Raw genomic sequence first — 12820 nt, 5'->3', positions numbered from 1 at the left:
TACATTCTGCTGCTGCTGTTAGCAGTAACATCATCAATTAAGACAAGTTAGCCAGTTCAGCTATACATGCCCAAACCATAGCACCCCCTCCACCATGTTTCACAGATGAGGTAGTATGCAATCACTCTGGTACGTGATCATATTCGTCTTATCTGTCCTCAAGATCGCTTTTCCAGGCTTTTTAGGTACTTTTTTAGCACCTTGCAGTGAGGCCTCTGTAGTTGGGCTGGTGACGTATTCTGTGGACGGTAGTCTCTCCTGGAGAGTGTTCCTGATATGTGGGACAGTTGTTCTACCTCCTGGAGAGTGTTCCTGATATGTGTTGTTTTGGCCATTCTCAGTCATCAACTCTTCCTTCCAGACCTACCAGCCAGTTTGCTATTACTGAGCTCACCAGTGCTTTTTCTAACAAAATGATGTTACATCTAAGGTTTTGGCTATGTTTCTGATAGGTTTTTCGGATATTTCAGCCTTATATTGGCTTCCTTGACTTTCTTTGATGTCTCTTAGGTCCAGACACCATGTTGACAGACACCAATAGCAGACTCTAAAGACATTGACAGCTCTCTTATGCCTACAGAAATGAGCTGACAGAACACTCCTAACTAACCACAAACACAAATTGTCAAGCCAATTTCCCAATACTTTTGGTGCCCTGAAATAGAGGGACTATGAATAAAAAGGGTCGTCATTTCTAAATGGGGAAACTAATATAAAAAAAAATAAAAACTGAATTAAAGCTGAGAATCTCCACTACTTCAACATAATAGTATTGTTTGATTTCAAATCCAAACTGTTGGACCAGAGATAAAAGAAGACAAACTGCTTCTTCCTACCGACACTTATTGAAGTCACAATACGCTATAGCAGGAATATCGAAACGTTCAGACATGTGTTGGCCCATCTAGGTTGTTGGAGCCCTTGTATTGTGTTCAGACATCTGTGGGGCGGGGCGGGGGAGGGTGGGGGGGAGTAAGGCGTCCTCCCTGTCCTCCCTCAACCGCTCCCAGAGATAAGAGGCCACAAAAAACCACAAGTGTCACCGTGACCGTCTCCGTGTTATGACCTCTCTCTCTCTCTGCGCTCGTAAATGGCAGATTCAACCCTCCCGTAAGAATCTCTCTCCATTTAGAATGATTGCTTTATCGATATGTTGTTGAATATTGCAGTAACCCTTTATTTTTACAGCCCTGTTCATGTACAGTACATTTTGATGCACTGGTATGATGCTGGGTATATACTGTACATACTGTGGCTTATGTTATGTTGCTTCATTTATTACTTTAGTGACAAGAGCTTGGTAGAGGAGGATGGCAGTATCCTGAAGAGGAAGAAGAAGAAACAGAGAAAGAATAAGGAGGATGCCTGGAGACCGGCTGGACCAAGAGACCCATTTGCCATGGTGTGTGCGTGTGTGTGTGTGTGCGCGTGTGTATGTGTGTGTGCGTGTGTGTGTGTGTGTGTGTGTGTGTGTGTGTGTGTGCGTGTGTGTGTGTGTGTCTCCCACAAAATGGCTCCCACAAAATGGCTTCCCCGGTATCGACGCCACAGTCCTGTAGCTCATCACCAGTCCAACCTTTCTCCTCCAGCTGGACGCTCTCTCTGAGGAGAAGCAGCAGGAGATCCAGAGAGCGCTGCACCTCTTCTCTCTGGGCAAGGGGCTCCCCAAGACCCTGGAGGAGGCCAGCGGACACAGCTACCGCTTCTGGGACACCCAGCCTGTCCCCAAACTAGGTAAGCTACGTGTGTTGTAAGCCTTTGGATTTCCAAGCTGATATTCCCTTCCTGTAGTTAAGTTAACTGCTGAGGTCAAATTCATTTTACCTCCATCGTTTATCTTTGATGTTATCGATGTTTTGGCAATGCATGTATTAAATAATTTATATATACACTCACCGGACACTTTATTAGGAACACTATACTAATACAGGGTAGGGCCTCCCTTTGCTCTCAAAACAGCCTTCGTGGCATTGATTCCACAAGATGTTGGAAACATTTCTTTGTGTTTCTGCTGATTGCATTAGGTAAAAAAATATAATTTTCAGGTGCACCTTCAAGCTGTGAATCTCCTCACACACACACACACACACACACACACACACACACACACACACACACACACACACACACACACAATGACATACCATTAAGAATGCATGGCACAAGTTGATTGAATCTGAGTGGGTACTGTATGCTAGTATAGATATTGAGACACACAACGACTCATGTGTTTTGTTGTTTCCTCAGGGGACAGTGTGACCTCTCATGGTCCTATAGAGGAGGAGAAGGCCGGGGTCCGTGAGGAGCCCTACACCCTGCCCCAGGGCTTCTCCTGGGCCCCCCTGGACCTGGGGAACTCTGGGGTGGTGAGCGACACTCTGTCTTCCCGTCTTCTCCTCATAGCTCCTTCCTTCCGTTATGAATGAATGAATGAATGGTCTTTATTGTCATTGCTATAGTACAGGTACCAAACAACGAAATTTGGGAGGGGGGGCTCCCCTGGTGTTAGGAAAGAAAAAAAAACTAAAAAAACAAGAAGGGAAAGGAGCTGGTTTACATAAATAAAGGCTATGTACACTATCCACTATACTATACTGTACAGATAAAACACTGTGCTGTACTCTATGCTATGCTATACCTATTCTAACATTTCCTATTTCTCTGCAACCTTATGTACCCTAGGGTTGTCATATTGCACATAGTGTTATTGCACATTCATTTAAAGTGTCGCAGTTTGCAGGCTTGAAATGTACACATTTGTGCCTCAGCACTACACCTGATTTTTTCAATCCAGCAGCTGCCATCAATCCGTCCAGACTGTCCAGGGCCCAGAACCTAGGTCTTTGCTGTGTTCAGGGCCTAGATGGCCCTGGGGTAGAAGCTGAGCTTCAGTCTGTTTGTCCTTGCGGACATGGTCCTGTACCGCCTGTTCGAGGGCAGCCGGGCAAAGTGTTCGTACCCAGGGTTAGCCATATCACACCAAGAATAGAATGCCTCCACGGCTGTGGAGCAGGAGGTAGAGCCTCCGTCTAATGATCGCAAGGTTGGCAGATCGGCGGTTCGAAAGGCCTCGGCTGGCCACATGTCGAAGTGTCCTTGAGCAAGACACTGAGCCCCCAATTGCTCCCAATGAGCGGGCCGGCGCCTTGCATGGTAGCTTGCCGCCATTGGTGTGTGTGAATGGGTGAATGATAGGCCAAGCGCTTTGGAATAAGGCGCTATAAGTCAGTCCATTTACCATTTACCTCCAGAGGAACACAAAGTGTAAGGCACCAAACGGACCAATGTTTTGCATTTAAATAGGCTATTGTTTTAGTCTCTCTCTTTCTCCATGGCGTTCTCTCTTCCCTAGCTGAGAGAGCTGTGCCTCCTTCTGAACGACAACTACGTGGAAGAGGATAATAACACACTTGGGGGTGACTTTAGCCCTGAGTTCCTGCTTTGGTGAGTTAAGCCGGTAACTCTCTAGAGAAACAAAAACTTGTACAATTGTTGGCTTGTACGAATTTTCTCTTTCCTAATCTCTCCCCACCTCTCCATTGCTCTCTCTCTCTCTCTCTCTCTCTCTCACTCTCTCTCTCACTGTCTCTCTCTCTATCTCTCTGTCTCTCTGTCTCTCTCTCTCTCTCTCTCTCTCTCTCTCTCTCTCTCACTCTCTCTCTCTCACTCTCACTCTCTCTCTCTGTCTCTCTCTCTATCTCTCTGTCTCTCTCTCTATCTCTCTCTCTCCAGGGCCCTGTGTCCCCCAGGTTGGCTGCCCCAATGGCATTGTGGGGTGAGAGTGAACACCAATCAGAAGCTAGTCGGCTTCATCGCTGCCGTTCCTGCTACCCTACGTATATATGACACGTGAGTCCCTGCCTCAAAGGGTCTCATAGGGGAAGTCATCATTCCTGAATTCCTAACTTCCTGAATTTCCTAAATTGCACCATCAATGGATATCACCTTTTAGTCTTCGATTGGGTTTAATCTGCGTTTGGGCCTTTATGACAACACACTGACAGACTGTTAATTGTCGCATGGTTGAAATCCGTATGTTAGCATATCATTGGGTTCCTTTTGTACTATCTGACTGTTCCTATTGTACTATCTGCAACCTCAGCAAATATATTCAAGTCAAGAGTAAAAACCCATCTTTTTAATATTGCGTTTAAATGACTAAATAATTAAATTACGATTATATAATGATTGGAGCACTTTGAGCTGCAACGTTTGCAGGAAAAGCGCTATACAAATAAAAGTTATTATTATTATTATTATCTGTACTATCTGTCTGTGGCGCTTATCTTGGCGCTAAAACTAATTCCTATCGACCCACACATTATCTCTACATTCTATATTCCCAGGGAGAAGAAGACGGTGCAGATCAACTTCCTGTGTGTGCACAGGAAGTTGCGTTCCAAACGTATGACGCCGGTCCTGGTCAGGGAGATCACCAGACGGGTCAACCAGCAGGGGGTCCACCAGGCGGTCTACTGCGCCAGCAGGGTGCTGCCCACACCTGTGGCCACCTGTAGGTGGGTCTCATTCATATAGGTTACACACACACACACACACACACACACACACACACACACACACACACACACAGATGCATGCACGCACACACACACACACACACACACACACACACACACACACACACACACATACACACACACACACACACACACACACACACACACACACACACACACACACACACACGTGCGTAGTACTTAACATAGGCCTTTCAATATCAGTGAATGATCAAAACCTTTTCAATGAAGATGCACAGATGAGGTTTTTAAAGTGTGTTTCTACATAATCATGTTTCATTCTGACAGCTACTGGCACCGCCCACTGAACCTTCGTAAGCTGATCGATGTGAATTTCTCCAGCCTGAGGGGGAACATGACCCTCCAACGTGCACTCAAGCTCCAACGCCTGCCTGAGGTTAGTGAATGGCGCCCCCCTGTGGTCACTCTCTCCTACTGCGACTTCAATGCAATGCGCTGGCTGCAGTAACACTTCACTGCAGAGATCTCTGTGTGTGTCTTTTTTTTTTTTTTTTTTTTACCACTCTGAGCTATCTGAGAATCAACCCAAAAAAAAGGGTGCGTTTTCTGGAGCTATCTGGGAGATTGAAGTCTGAGTTTCAGAGGAGCATCTAAACGCAGCATCACCATCTTAGCATTTTTACAGATTTGCACAGATGGTTTGCATCTTTCCCTTACTCTTAATAAACACTCAGCAAAGGAAAAAAAAACTGTCAAATCAAGAGACTCTGATCATATATATAGCTCTCTTTCTCTCCCGCTCTCTCTCTCTTTCTCTCAGGCCATGAAAACGCCCGGTTTGCGTCCAATGACCAGAGGCGATATGTCAGGCGTACACACTCTCCTCCAGACGTACCTGCAGAAGTTCCACCTGACCCCTATCCTGTCTGCAGCGGAGGTGGAGCACTGGTTGTTGCCTCAGGAAAACGTGATTGACACCTATGTGGTAGAGGTCAGTGTGTGCATTTGTGGGAACAGCAATTGTCTATGTTGTGTAGTCAAAAAGATCAAACGAAAAAGAAAAAACATGTCACCAACTGTCATTTTGTTTTAAAATTCTGTGGTTTTCTAAAGAAGCTACAGCCGCAAACACCCTCCCACTGGCTGAAACATCTTGTATGCATGCAGTTCTACTCGTGACCCTTGACCCTGATCGTGGCCCTTTGTCTCCGAGATCAATAACCTCTCCATCCCCCCTACAGAGCTCTGAGGGCGTGGTGACAGACATGGTGAGTTTCTACGCCGTCTCCTCCAGGGTGATGAACCACCCGGTCCACCGGACCCTGAGGGCGGCCCGCGCCCTGTACTGTGTCTGCACCGCCACGGCTCTGCCCGACCTCATGGAGGACGCGCTCTTCCTGGCCAAAGCTGTGAGTGTTTGTTTACACAGCTACGTTAGCAACATTAGCATTGTACTGTAGACTAATGGGCCCTTGGCCTCAGGGCGTGAAGTGCCATGGTTTGGGTTGGCTAGTGGTATTGTCTGCATTGGTGTTTTCACACCAATTATGGTGTTTTTGGATGTTTGGTGTTTCCACGTTGGCATATTCACCCCGGGGGGGGCGAGGGTTTCTTGCCTTAGGTTGGACCCTTTTTGCATTATGATGAAATCTCTCTCTGTATAGATATACTGTATATGTAAGGTAGCCGAGCTGTGAGTGTGAATGTGAGATTTGGGCTAAATCGCAAACTGCCCCCCCACCGTACTAATAAAACCTGAATCTCTGAATGTTAAAGCGAGGTTTCGATGTCTTCACTGCGATGGACGTGATGGAGAACAGGAGTTTCCTGGAGAAGCTGAAGTTTGGCATGGGGGAGGAGAACCTGCACTACTACCTGTACAACTGGAGATGTCCCGGCATAGCTCCAGAGAAGGTAGAGTACAGTAACACATAAACTAGCCATGTAGATAGTACAGTATTTATCATCATTTTGGCTAACACTTTTTTACAGCTCTGTCCACTTACCTGGTAGTTACCAGAAAATGATATGGTAACAATACTTTTTGGTATTTATTTTTATTACAAATAATACTTAAACAACACAATGCCTAGTGGTGCTTGACGATGAAACAATTTCATCATATAATTTCCCATAAATAGTTGGTCAATTCTGTGCAGTATATTATTATTTTTTGCAACTGTAGATGAGGACCGGTGAATTAAGTGCTCGTGATTGGACGATATAATCATGACTTGCAACATTGAATTGAGGAAAAGTATTGTTGTTTTGGCAGGTGGGCTTGGTGCTTCCCTGACTCCATACAGGCTGGTGATAGGTTGGAAGAAGAGGCGGGATGTAAGGAAGGCCTGACCAATAGAGAACAAGTTTACAGTAAACATGTCGTCCCCCACAAATGATGTAGTGCCCCTCCTTGCCTGAATTGGTGACATTTATTAAAACGTTTGTGACTGAAAGGTTTCCGGAACGTGTAGTGCTAATTTCATTTATTATCAGTCTTGCTTCTTACATTTCTTCTTACATTCATTCTTTACATTTATTTGAAGGCAGTCCAAGGATTTGCACACACACACACACACACACACACACACACACACACACACACACACACACACACACACACACAGAATGAGGAAATTATATGACAAGATTAATAAAATATTCATGAAAAGTGCATTTTAATTCTTACAGTATGTGGCAAAATGTCAGCATTTTTACTGTGGTTATGGACTCTTCTAAACCAAGTTCAGCGCCTGAAGAAAAAAAGAACACAACATGAAAAGAACACATAACCTTGCTATGAATTCATCATAATAACATTTCTATCAGCTGTATTGGATGGATCATTCATAATATATATATTTTTAAACCACTTTGACACTATTTCCAGACACTTCTATAAAAGTATATAACACTCATTACCTGAATAACATTGAGATACTATTCTCATCAAGTGGTAACAGATTGCCAGTTTGATTTACAGTAGTCGATTCTATTCCTGCTACTCAGCAACCCAAAATATTAACATTTATTTATAAACTATTTGAATCAGTGATTCTGGTTTGAAAGATGTCCTCAATGAAAATGAATGTATAGTTTTTTATTATTATTATTATTTATTTATTTTTTCTTTTGACCCACTGTTACGTTGTTAATGTTAAGTGTTTTGTTTTGTGTTCAGAGTTTTGAAAGTTGAGCACATAAATCAAAATGACCATCAAAGCTACAAAAAGACTGTGGGAAAGTACTTTCTCTCAGACTATTTCTAAGGTAATCACTACTGGACAGAGTAACAGTGTTACAGTAACAGTGTTACTGACCCTGTGCTGTTTAGTGGGTATCTCTGGGTACTTCAACAGGCGATTCACGTAACCTCTTGTGACCTATAAGCATAGAAATGAAGGTGTCAGTGCTATTGGGGACACAGCTAAGTTGACGCTCTGTCTCTCTCTCTCTCTCACACACACACACACACACACACACACACACACACACACACACACACTCACACACACACACACACACACACACACACACACACACACACACACACACACACAGTGAAGGTCTTACCTTGAAGTCTTCCAGCCACGTCCTGTGGTCGTAGACAGACTTGGTCATGTTGATCTTCTTCAGGATGGCTTGGTTCTCCAGAGAGATCTTCACCAGCTCTCTGTTCCTCAGGTCTGCATTAACACTGGACTCACAACAGGAAGTGGTCATAAACACATACAGATCTGTGTGCAATCATAGCGGTGACAGTGCACTGTACTGAGCACTCCACTTACAGTACAAGAGCTGACGAATCAACATTGCGTAGTGGTCAAATTCAATGTGATTTTGTTAAATATTTTGTGTAAATCATGTTGGTTTTATAGGATTTACACACATGCACCTGAAGTTAAAATTCAGCCCGTTTATACTACGGTAAACTGGGATTAACTGAGCAGCCCCACACACCCAAACGTGGGTACACTGAAGTGGTTGTTGGACTGTATCTTGCTTACTAAGGGCATGACTACAACCAGCACTTGAGTTGAGGGGGGATGAGGAGGGATGAGGGGGGATGGCATCCCCCCCCTGAAATAAAAAACTGTAAAAATCATCCCCCTTCTAAAACTGCCATCCCCCCTTTCCATCCCTTATGTCATTTTATCAGTGAACGTGGTATTACTGCTATTTGAACATTTAGTTTTGCGCATATTGAGTAAAATACTGTGGGCGAGGCGCACACATTCAATGACATTTTTACCAAGTCATTGACACTGAAGTCACTGACGCTGTGGGGATGTTACTAAAACTCTCCCCATATGATAAAATCCACCATCCCCCCTGATTTTCTTTTACAACTTGAGTACTGACTACAACCCAGTAGTATCCCTCAAAAAGACCTCTCAACATGCCCACCCCACCACACCTGGGTTTGGGCTGGTACTCGTTCCAGTTGTCCAGGCCTCCCTTGGTGGCCATGGTGCGGGCGATCCTGGACACCAGCAGGCGGTTGTCTCTCTCCAGCTCCATCAGACGCTCCTGCTCCATCTACACAAACACGGGAGTCAGTGGGGGAATGAGGTTGACCAATGAGGGGAGGCTATGCAGAAATCAGCGGGAGTGTGTGTATGAGAGAGAGAGAGAGGTTTTTTTATTTTATTTTAGATTATAGTATTATGAGTGCAGGTGTGGGGAGCATGCATGCCGCGTTCTGGCCTGCAGGGAGAGCTGCAGGACTGTTGGTGGAGGGTGGATGAGGGTTCGATTGGTATCGGCTGATGGCATTTAACCCGTTAACTACCAGGCTGATTGTTATTGTGATTATTTGAACTGTATGACTGTGCCGAGGCTTATCCTAGGTTTTGGGCAAGACTAATAAACGAGCGGTGTCCCAAACCCATACATATCCCATCCACGTGTGCCGACCTCCCTCTGTGGCCGAATCTGCCACGGCAGGCTATAGTAACAATCTATTCAGTAACCTGAATGGTACCTGAATTTTCTTCATTTTTAGATGACAGTGCAGGTATGTCCTCGGGGCTTTGTTGTCCACCATTGGTTTAGCTGTTGCACATTGAAAATATCATATCATATCAGTACATTCAGGGATAACAGGAATTACAAATAGTACATTTATTTTCAATGCAGTCAGCAGACTATTATGGTGATTTCTTGAGAGAGAAATATAAGAACTCACTTTTCGCCATCCTGTCCAGGTGGTATTTGAGGTGGTGGCCATCCCACATTTTTCTCATATTATTGTATTGTCCAGTCGTCCCAACAATCGCTGGGAAAGCTAAATAATCAGCTTTGTTCATAGCTGCAGACAGACGCCGCTGATCTACCTGAGGATAATGGCGAATGAAACACAAGCCTTCGAGTATAATTATGGGAAATAACCTGTTATGTTATGTTATGAACCTTCATTCGGAACTTGTGATCGTTGGGAACGTTGATATCCACTCCATTGTTGTTGCGCTATTATGACGGACGGATTGGTGCTCAAACTGTCTCCACGGCAACGACTCATCCGCTCCCATCCTTGATTTAATAAAAAAAAATATATATATTAATATTGAAACTGCAGATTATTAATTATTAATCTCTGAATATTGGAGAAGGGGTAGGATTAAATAAGCTTATGCTTCTTCCTACTCCTTTTCGGACATGTGAAGTAAATAGTGTTTTTTGTTTTGTTTTGTTTTTTCTTGTTTTTTTGTTTTTTGTTGTTATAACTATTTCTTTTTTCACATGTTCGAAATAAAGCTTTCATTCATTCATTCATTCATTCATCCTTTTACGCGTGTCCACTATCACAGATGGATGTCGTCTTTATTATAACGCACGTAGCCTACTAACCATGTTTGGTGTTTTTACCATCATTTTTCATGCCCTGAAATGTGGAGTAATACAACTGATCAATGTATTAAGACACATTAAGACATCCATTTATAATAATATCTATTCATAATGATATATAATATATATAATAAAAACTATAATTCTATGTATTCTGCTTGATGGGTACTACTAATTATGAACCTGTCTCGCCTGTCACACCGCGCCTGCACATTTTCCCACATAAGCCACAATTCTACTTTCAACTAGTCGGGGTTACAAATTAAGTCTGTCCAAAAAGCACCCAAATAAAACTCCACATGACACTTACAACTAAAAATAAAGAAGTGGCAATGCATCAAAGCTCATTCGATTTTTAATTACCTCACTTTGAAGTAAAATTAACGTGCAATCCTTTACTTTGTATTGGATGTGATGCGTTGCGTTCCGGATTCTGCACGTGTATCTAAAATGTGTGAGACATCTCGGGGGAAGTCTGTTTAAAAACGACGATATTATGCTCAGCAGCAATTCTCCATTAGGGGCAGGTGGGGTAATGCCCCACCAGGCCACCAGGTGGTGCAAGATGCTTGTTACATCTGAACGTTGTGGCAACATGTATTTTATATGACAAAATAGTGCTTCAGTAATGAAATTGGTGTATACATATAAACTTGACAACACAATCCTTATAATGCTGTTTTGGAGTGTGTGTGTGTGTGTGTGTGTGTGTGTGTGTGTGTGTGTGTGTCTGTGTGTGTGTGTGTGTGTGTGTGTGTGTGTGTGTGTGTGTGTGTGTGTGTGTGTGTGTGTGTGTGTGTGTGTGTGTGTGTGTGCAAAACATTTGAATGCAAACCATTTACATTTGCCCCCTGTTCTCTCCTATATTCTTTAAGATTAATTAATTTAACAGTCAAAAATGTATGTGCCAATCCCAGATTGCCCTTTTACTGTCTGTTTCCTTGGGCAGCAGTGTGTGGAGACATTTTGTTTCAGCTGCATCTCTTTAGAAATGTACTGCTTGTTCAGTATATTAGCCAGGTCTGTCTTGGGATAACGCTTATTATCTGTAATGCTAGATTATGTCAACCATTAAGGAAATCACCTCAGCCCTCAACAAAGAGCTGCAAATAGTATTTAACTGGATCACTGAAAACAAACTTGTCCTGAACATTAAAAAAAACTCATTAAGCTATTAAGCTATAAACCACAGCTGAATCTGGTAATGAACAATGCTGCTATTGAGCAAGTACAGGAAACAAAGCTTCTTGGTGTAATTTTAGACTGTGAAACTAACATGGTCAAGACAGACCAGGCACTACATCTTATAAACACTGCTATCTCTGTCTGTTTTTATTGTATGTATTAATGTACAGTATGTGACCTATGTGTGTTTGCAATGTGGAAATTTATTCTTGAGCTGCACTTCTGCCTGTCGAAGGAGAATTTCTGTCACTGTGTGACAGACAATAAAGCTATCTTGAATCTTGAACCTTGAATCTATACAGACTCACTTGTGCAAAAGATGGGGAGAAACCTATCCGTAGTCAAGAGATGGTTTTCTTTTTTAACACAACATCTGACCAAACATGTCCTCCAGACCCTAGTATTAGTACAATTAGATGACTGCCCAGTGGTCTGGACAGGCACCACTAAAACACATCTAGGGACGCTACAACAGGTTCAGAATAAAGCAGCTTGGCTTGCCCTGCAGTGCTCAATGACAGCAAATATAAACTAATTTATATGCATGACTGGGCGCTTAGGTGGTGTAGTGGAATAAGCGTTGACCATGTACCGCAGGGTCCCTGGTTCGAATCCGGCCGGGGACATATCCTGCATGTCATCCCTCCTCTCTCTCTCACCCATCCTTCCTGTCTACTTCTTCACTATAACTGTCAATAAAAATGAAAAATATGAGTGGGACTGCCCCACTCAGAAAAATAAATAAATAATAACTTATATGCATGACTGACTCTTCTGGCTTAAAATTTAGAGGTTAAAAGCAGCACTTCTTTCATTTGTAAAACATCTGAAAACCCCTGTCTGTTTGTATAGGCAGCTTACACTTACTGTAGCTTTGAATCACACACATACACCCCACCAGACATGCCACCGGTGGTAACTACACAATTCAAAAAAAAAAACAAAAAAAAAAAAATCGAAACAATGTGCAGTGTTGTGATTTCTGTTATTTATTGTTGTGTGTGAATGGTTCTACTTTGTTATGTGTTTTGTGATGCTGACCAAAAACTGAGGCCTTAAGCATTGCTGACTTTTATTTCGTTTTATTTGTTTGTGATTTGTTGTTATGTATGTTGATGTTATTCTTCTTTGTTATATGTTTTCGTGATGATTTCTTGTATATGTTTTGTGTGGAGCCCAGGAAGAGCAGCGTATGCTTTGTATCAGCTAATGGGGATCCTAATAAATCAACCAACATGTGTAGGCCTACCTACAGTAGCCTATATCTTGTGTTGCTGTGAGCCATT

At 43.1% G+C, this 12820-nt stretch overlaps 2 protein-coding genes across 2 annotated transcripts; one reads left to right on the top strand and one right to left on the bottom strand.

The window, feature by feature from the left end:
- The first annotated feature begins 1052 nt into the window (after positions 1-1052).
- LOC308167742 (glycylpeptide N-tetradecanoyltransferase 1-like) lies at positions 1053-6907 on the top strand. Its single transcript, XM_080542220.1, has 12 exons — positions 1053-1110; positions 1288-1402; positions 1590-1734; positions 2248-2366; positions 3353-3444; positions 3733-3849; positions 4347-4517; positions 4827-4935; positions 5320-5490; positions 5741-5908; positions 6276-6413; positions 6775-6907. The coding sequence occupies exons 1-12, from the start codon at positions 1091-1093 to the stop codon at positions 6793-6795; spliced, it is 1386 nt and encodes a 461-aa protein (XP_080398346.1). The 5' UTR covers positions 1053-1090; the 3' UTR covers positions 6796-6907.
- Positions 6908-7234: 327 nt separating this feature from the next.
- On the bottom strand, positions 7235-9808 carry LOC308167519 (sperm axonemal maintenance protein CFAP97D1-like; the record flags this gene model as incomplete). The annotated part of the gene is made up of 6 exons (XM_080541936.1): positions 7235-7252; positions 7820-7882; positions 8073-8196; positions 8917-9038; positions 9484-9554; positions 9688-9808. 6 exons carry the CDS (start codon positions 9806-9808, stop codon positions 7235-7237), a joined length of 519 nt encoding a protein of 172 aa, XP_080398062.1.
- Between the last annotated feature and the right edge of the window lie 3012 nt (positions 9809-12820).

The sequence above is a fragment of the Nansenia antarctica genome, assembly GCF_963989245.1.
Source record: "Nansenia antarctica genome assembly, chromosome: 11".
NCBI classification, from domain to species: domain Eukaryota; kingdom Metazoa; phylum Chordata; class Actinopteri; order Argentiniformes; family Microstomatidae; genus Nansenia; species Nansenia antarctica.
This window is presented reverse-complemented; position numbering and strand designations above follow the sequence as displayed.

What these genes read in the sequence shown, in the direction of transcription:
- LOC308167742 (XM_080542220.1), top strand. Translation starts at nt 1,091, where the DNA reads ATGGCAGATTCAACCCTCCC. An exon ending in ATGGCAGATTCAACCCTCCC is followed by an intron (nt 1,111 to 1,287) that starts GTAAGAATCTCT and finishes TTATTACTTTAG; the next exon opens with TGACAAGAGCTTGGTAGAGG. An exon ending in CGCTCTTCCTGGCCAAAGCT is followed by an intron (nt 5,909 to 6,275) that starts GTGAGTGTTTGT and finishes TGAATGTTAAAG; the next exon opens with CGAGGTTTCGATGTCTTCAC.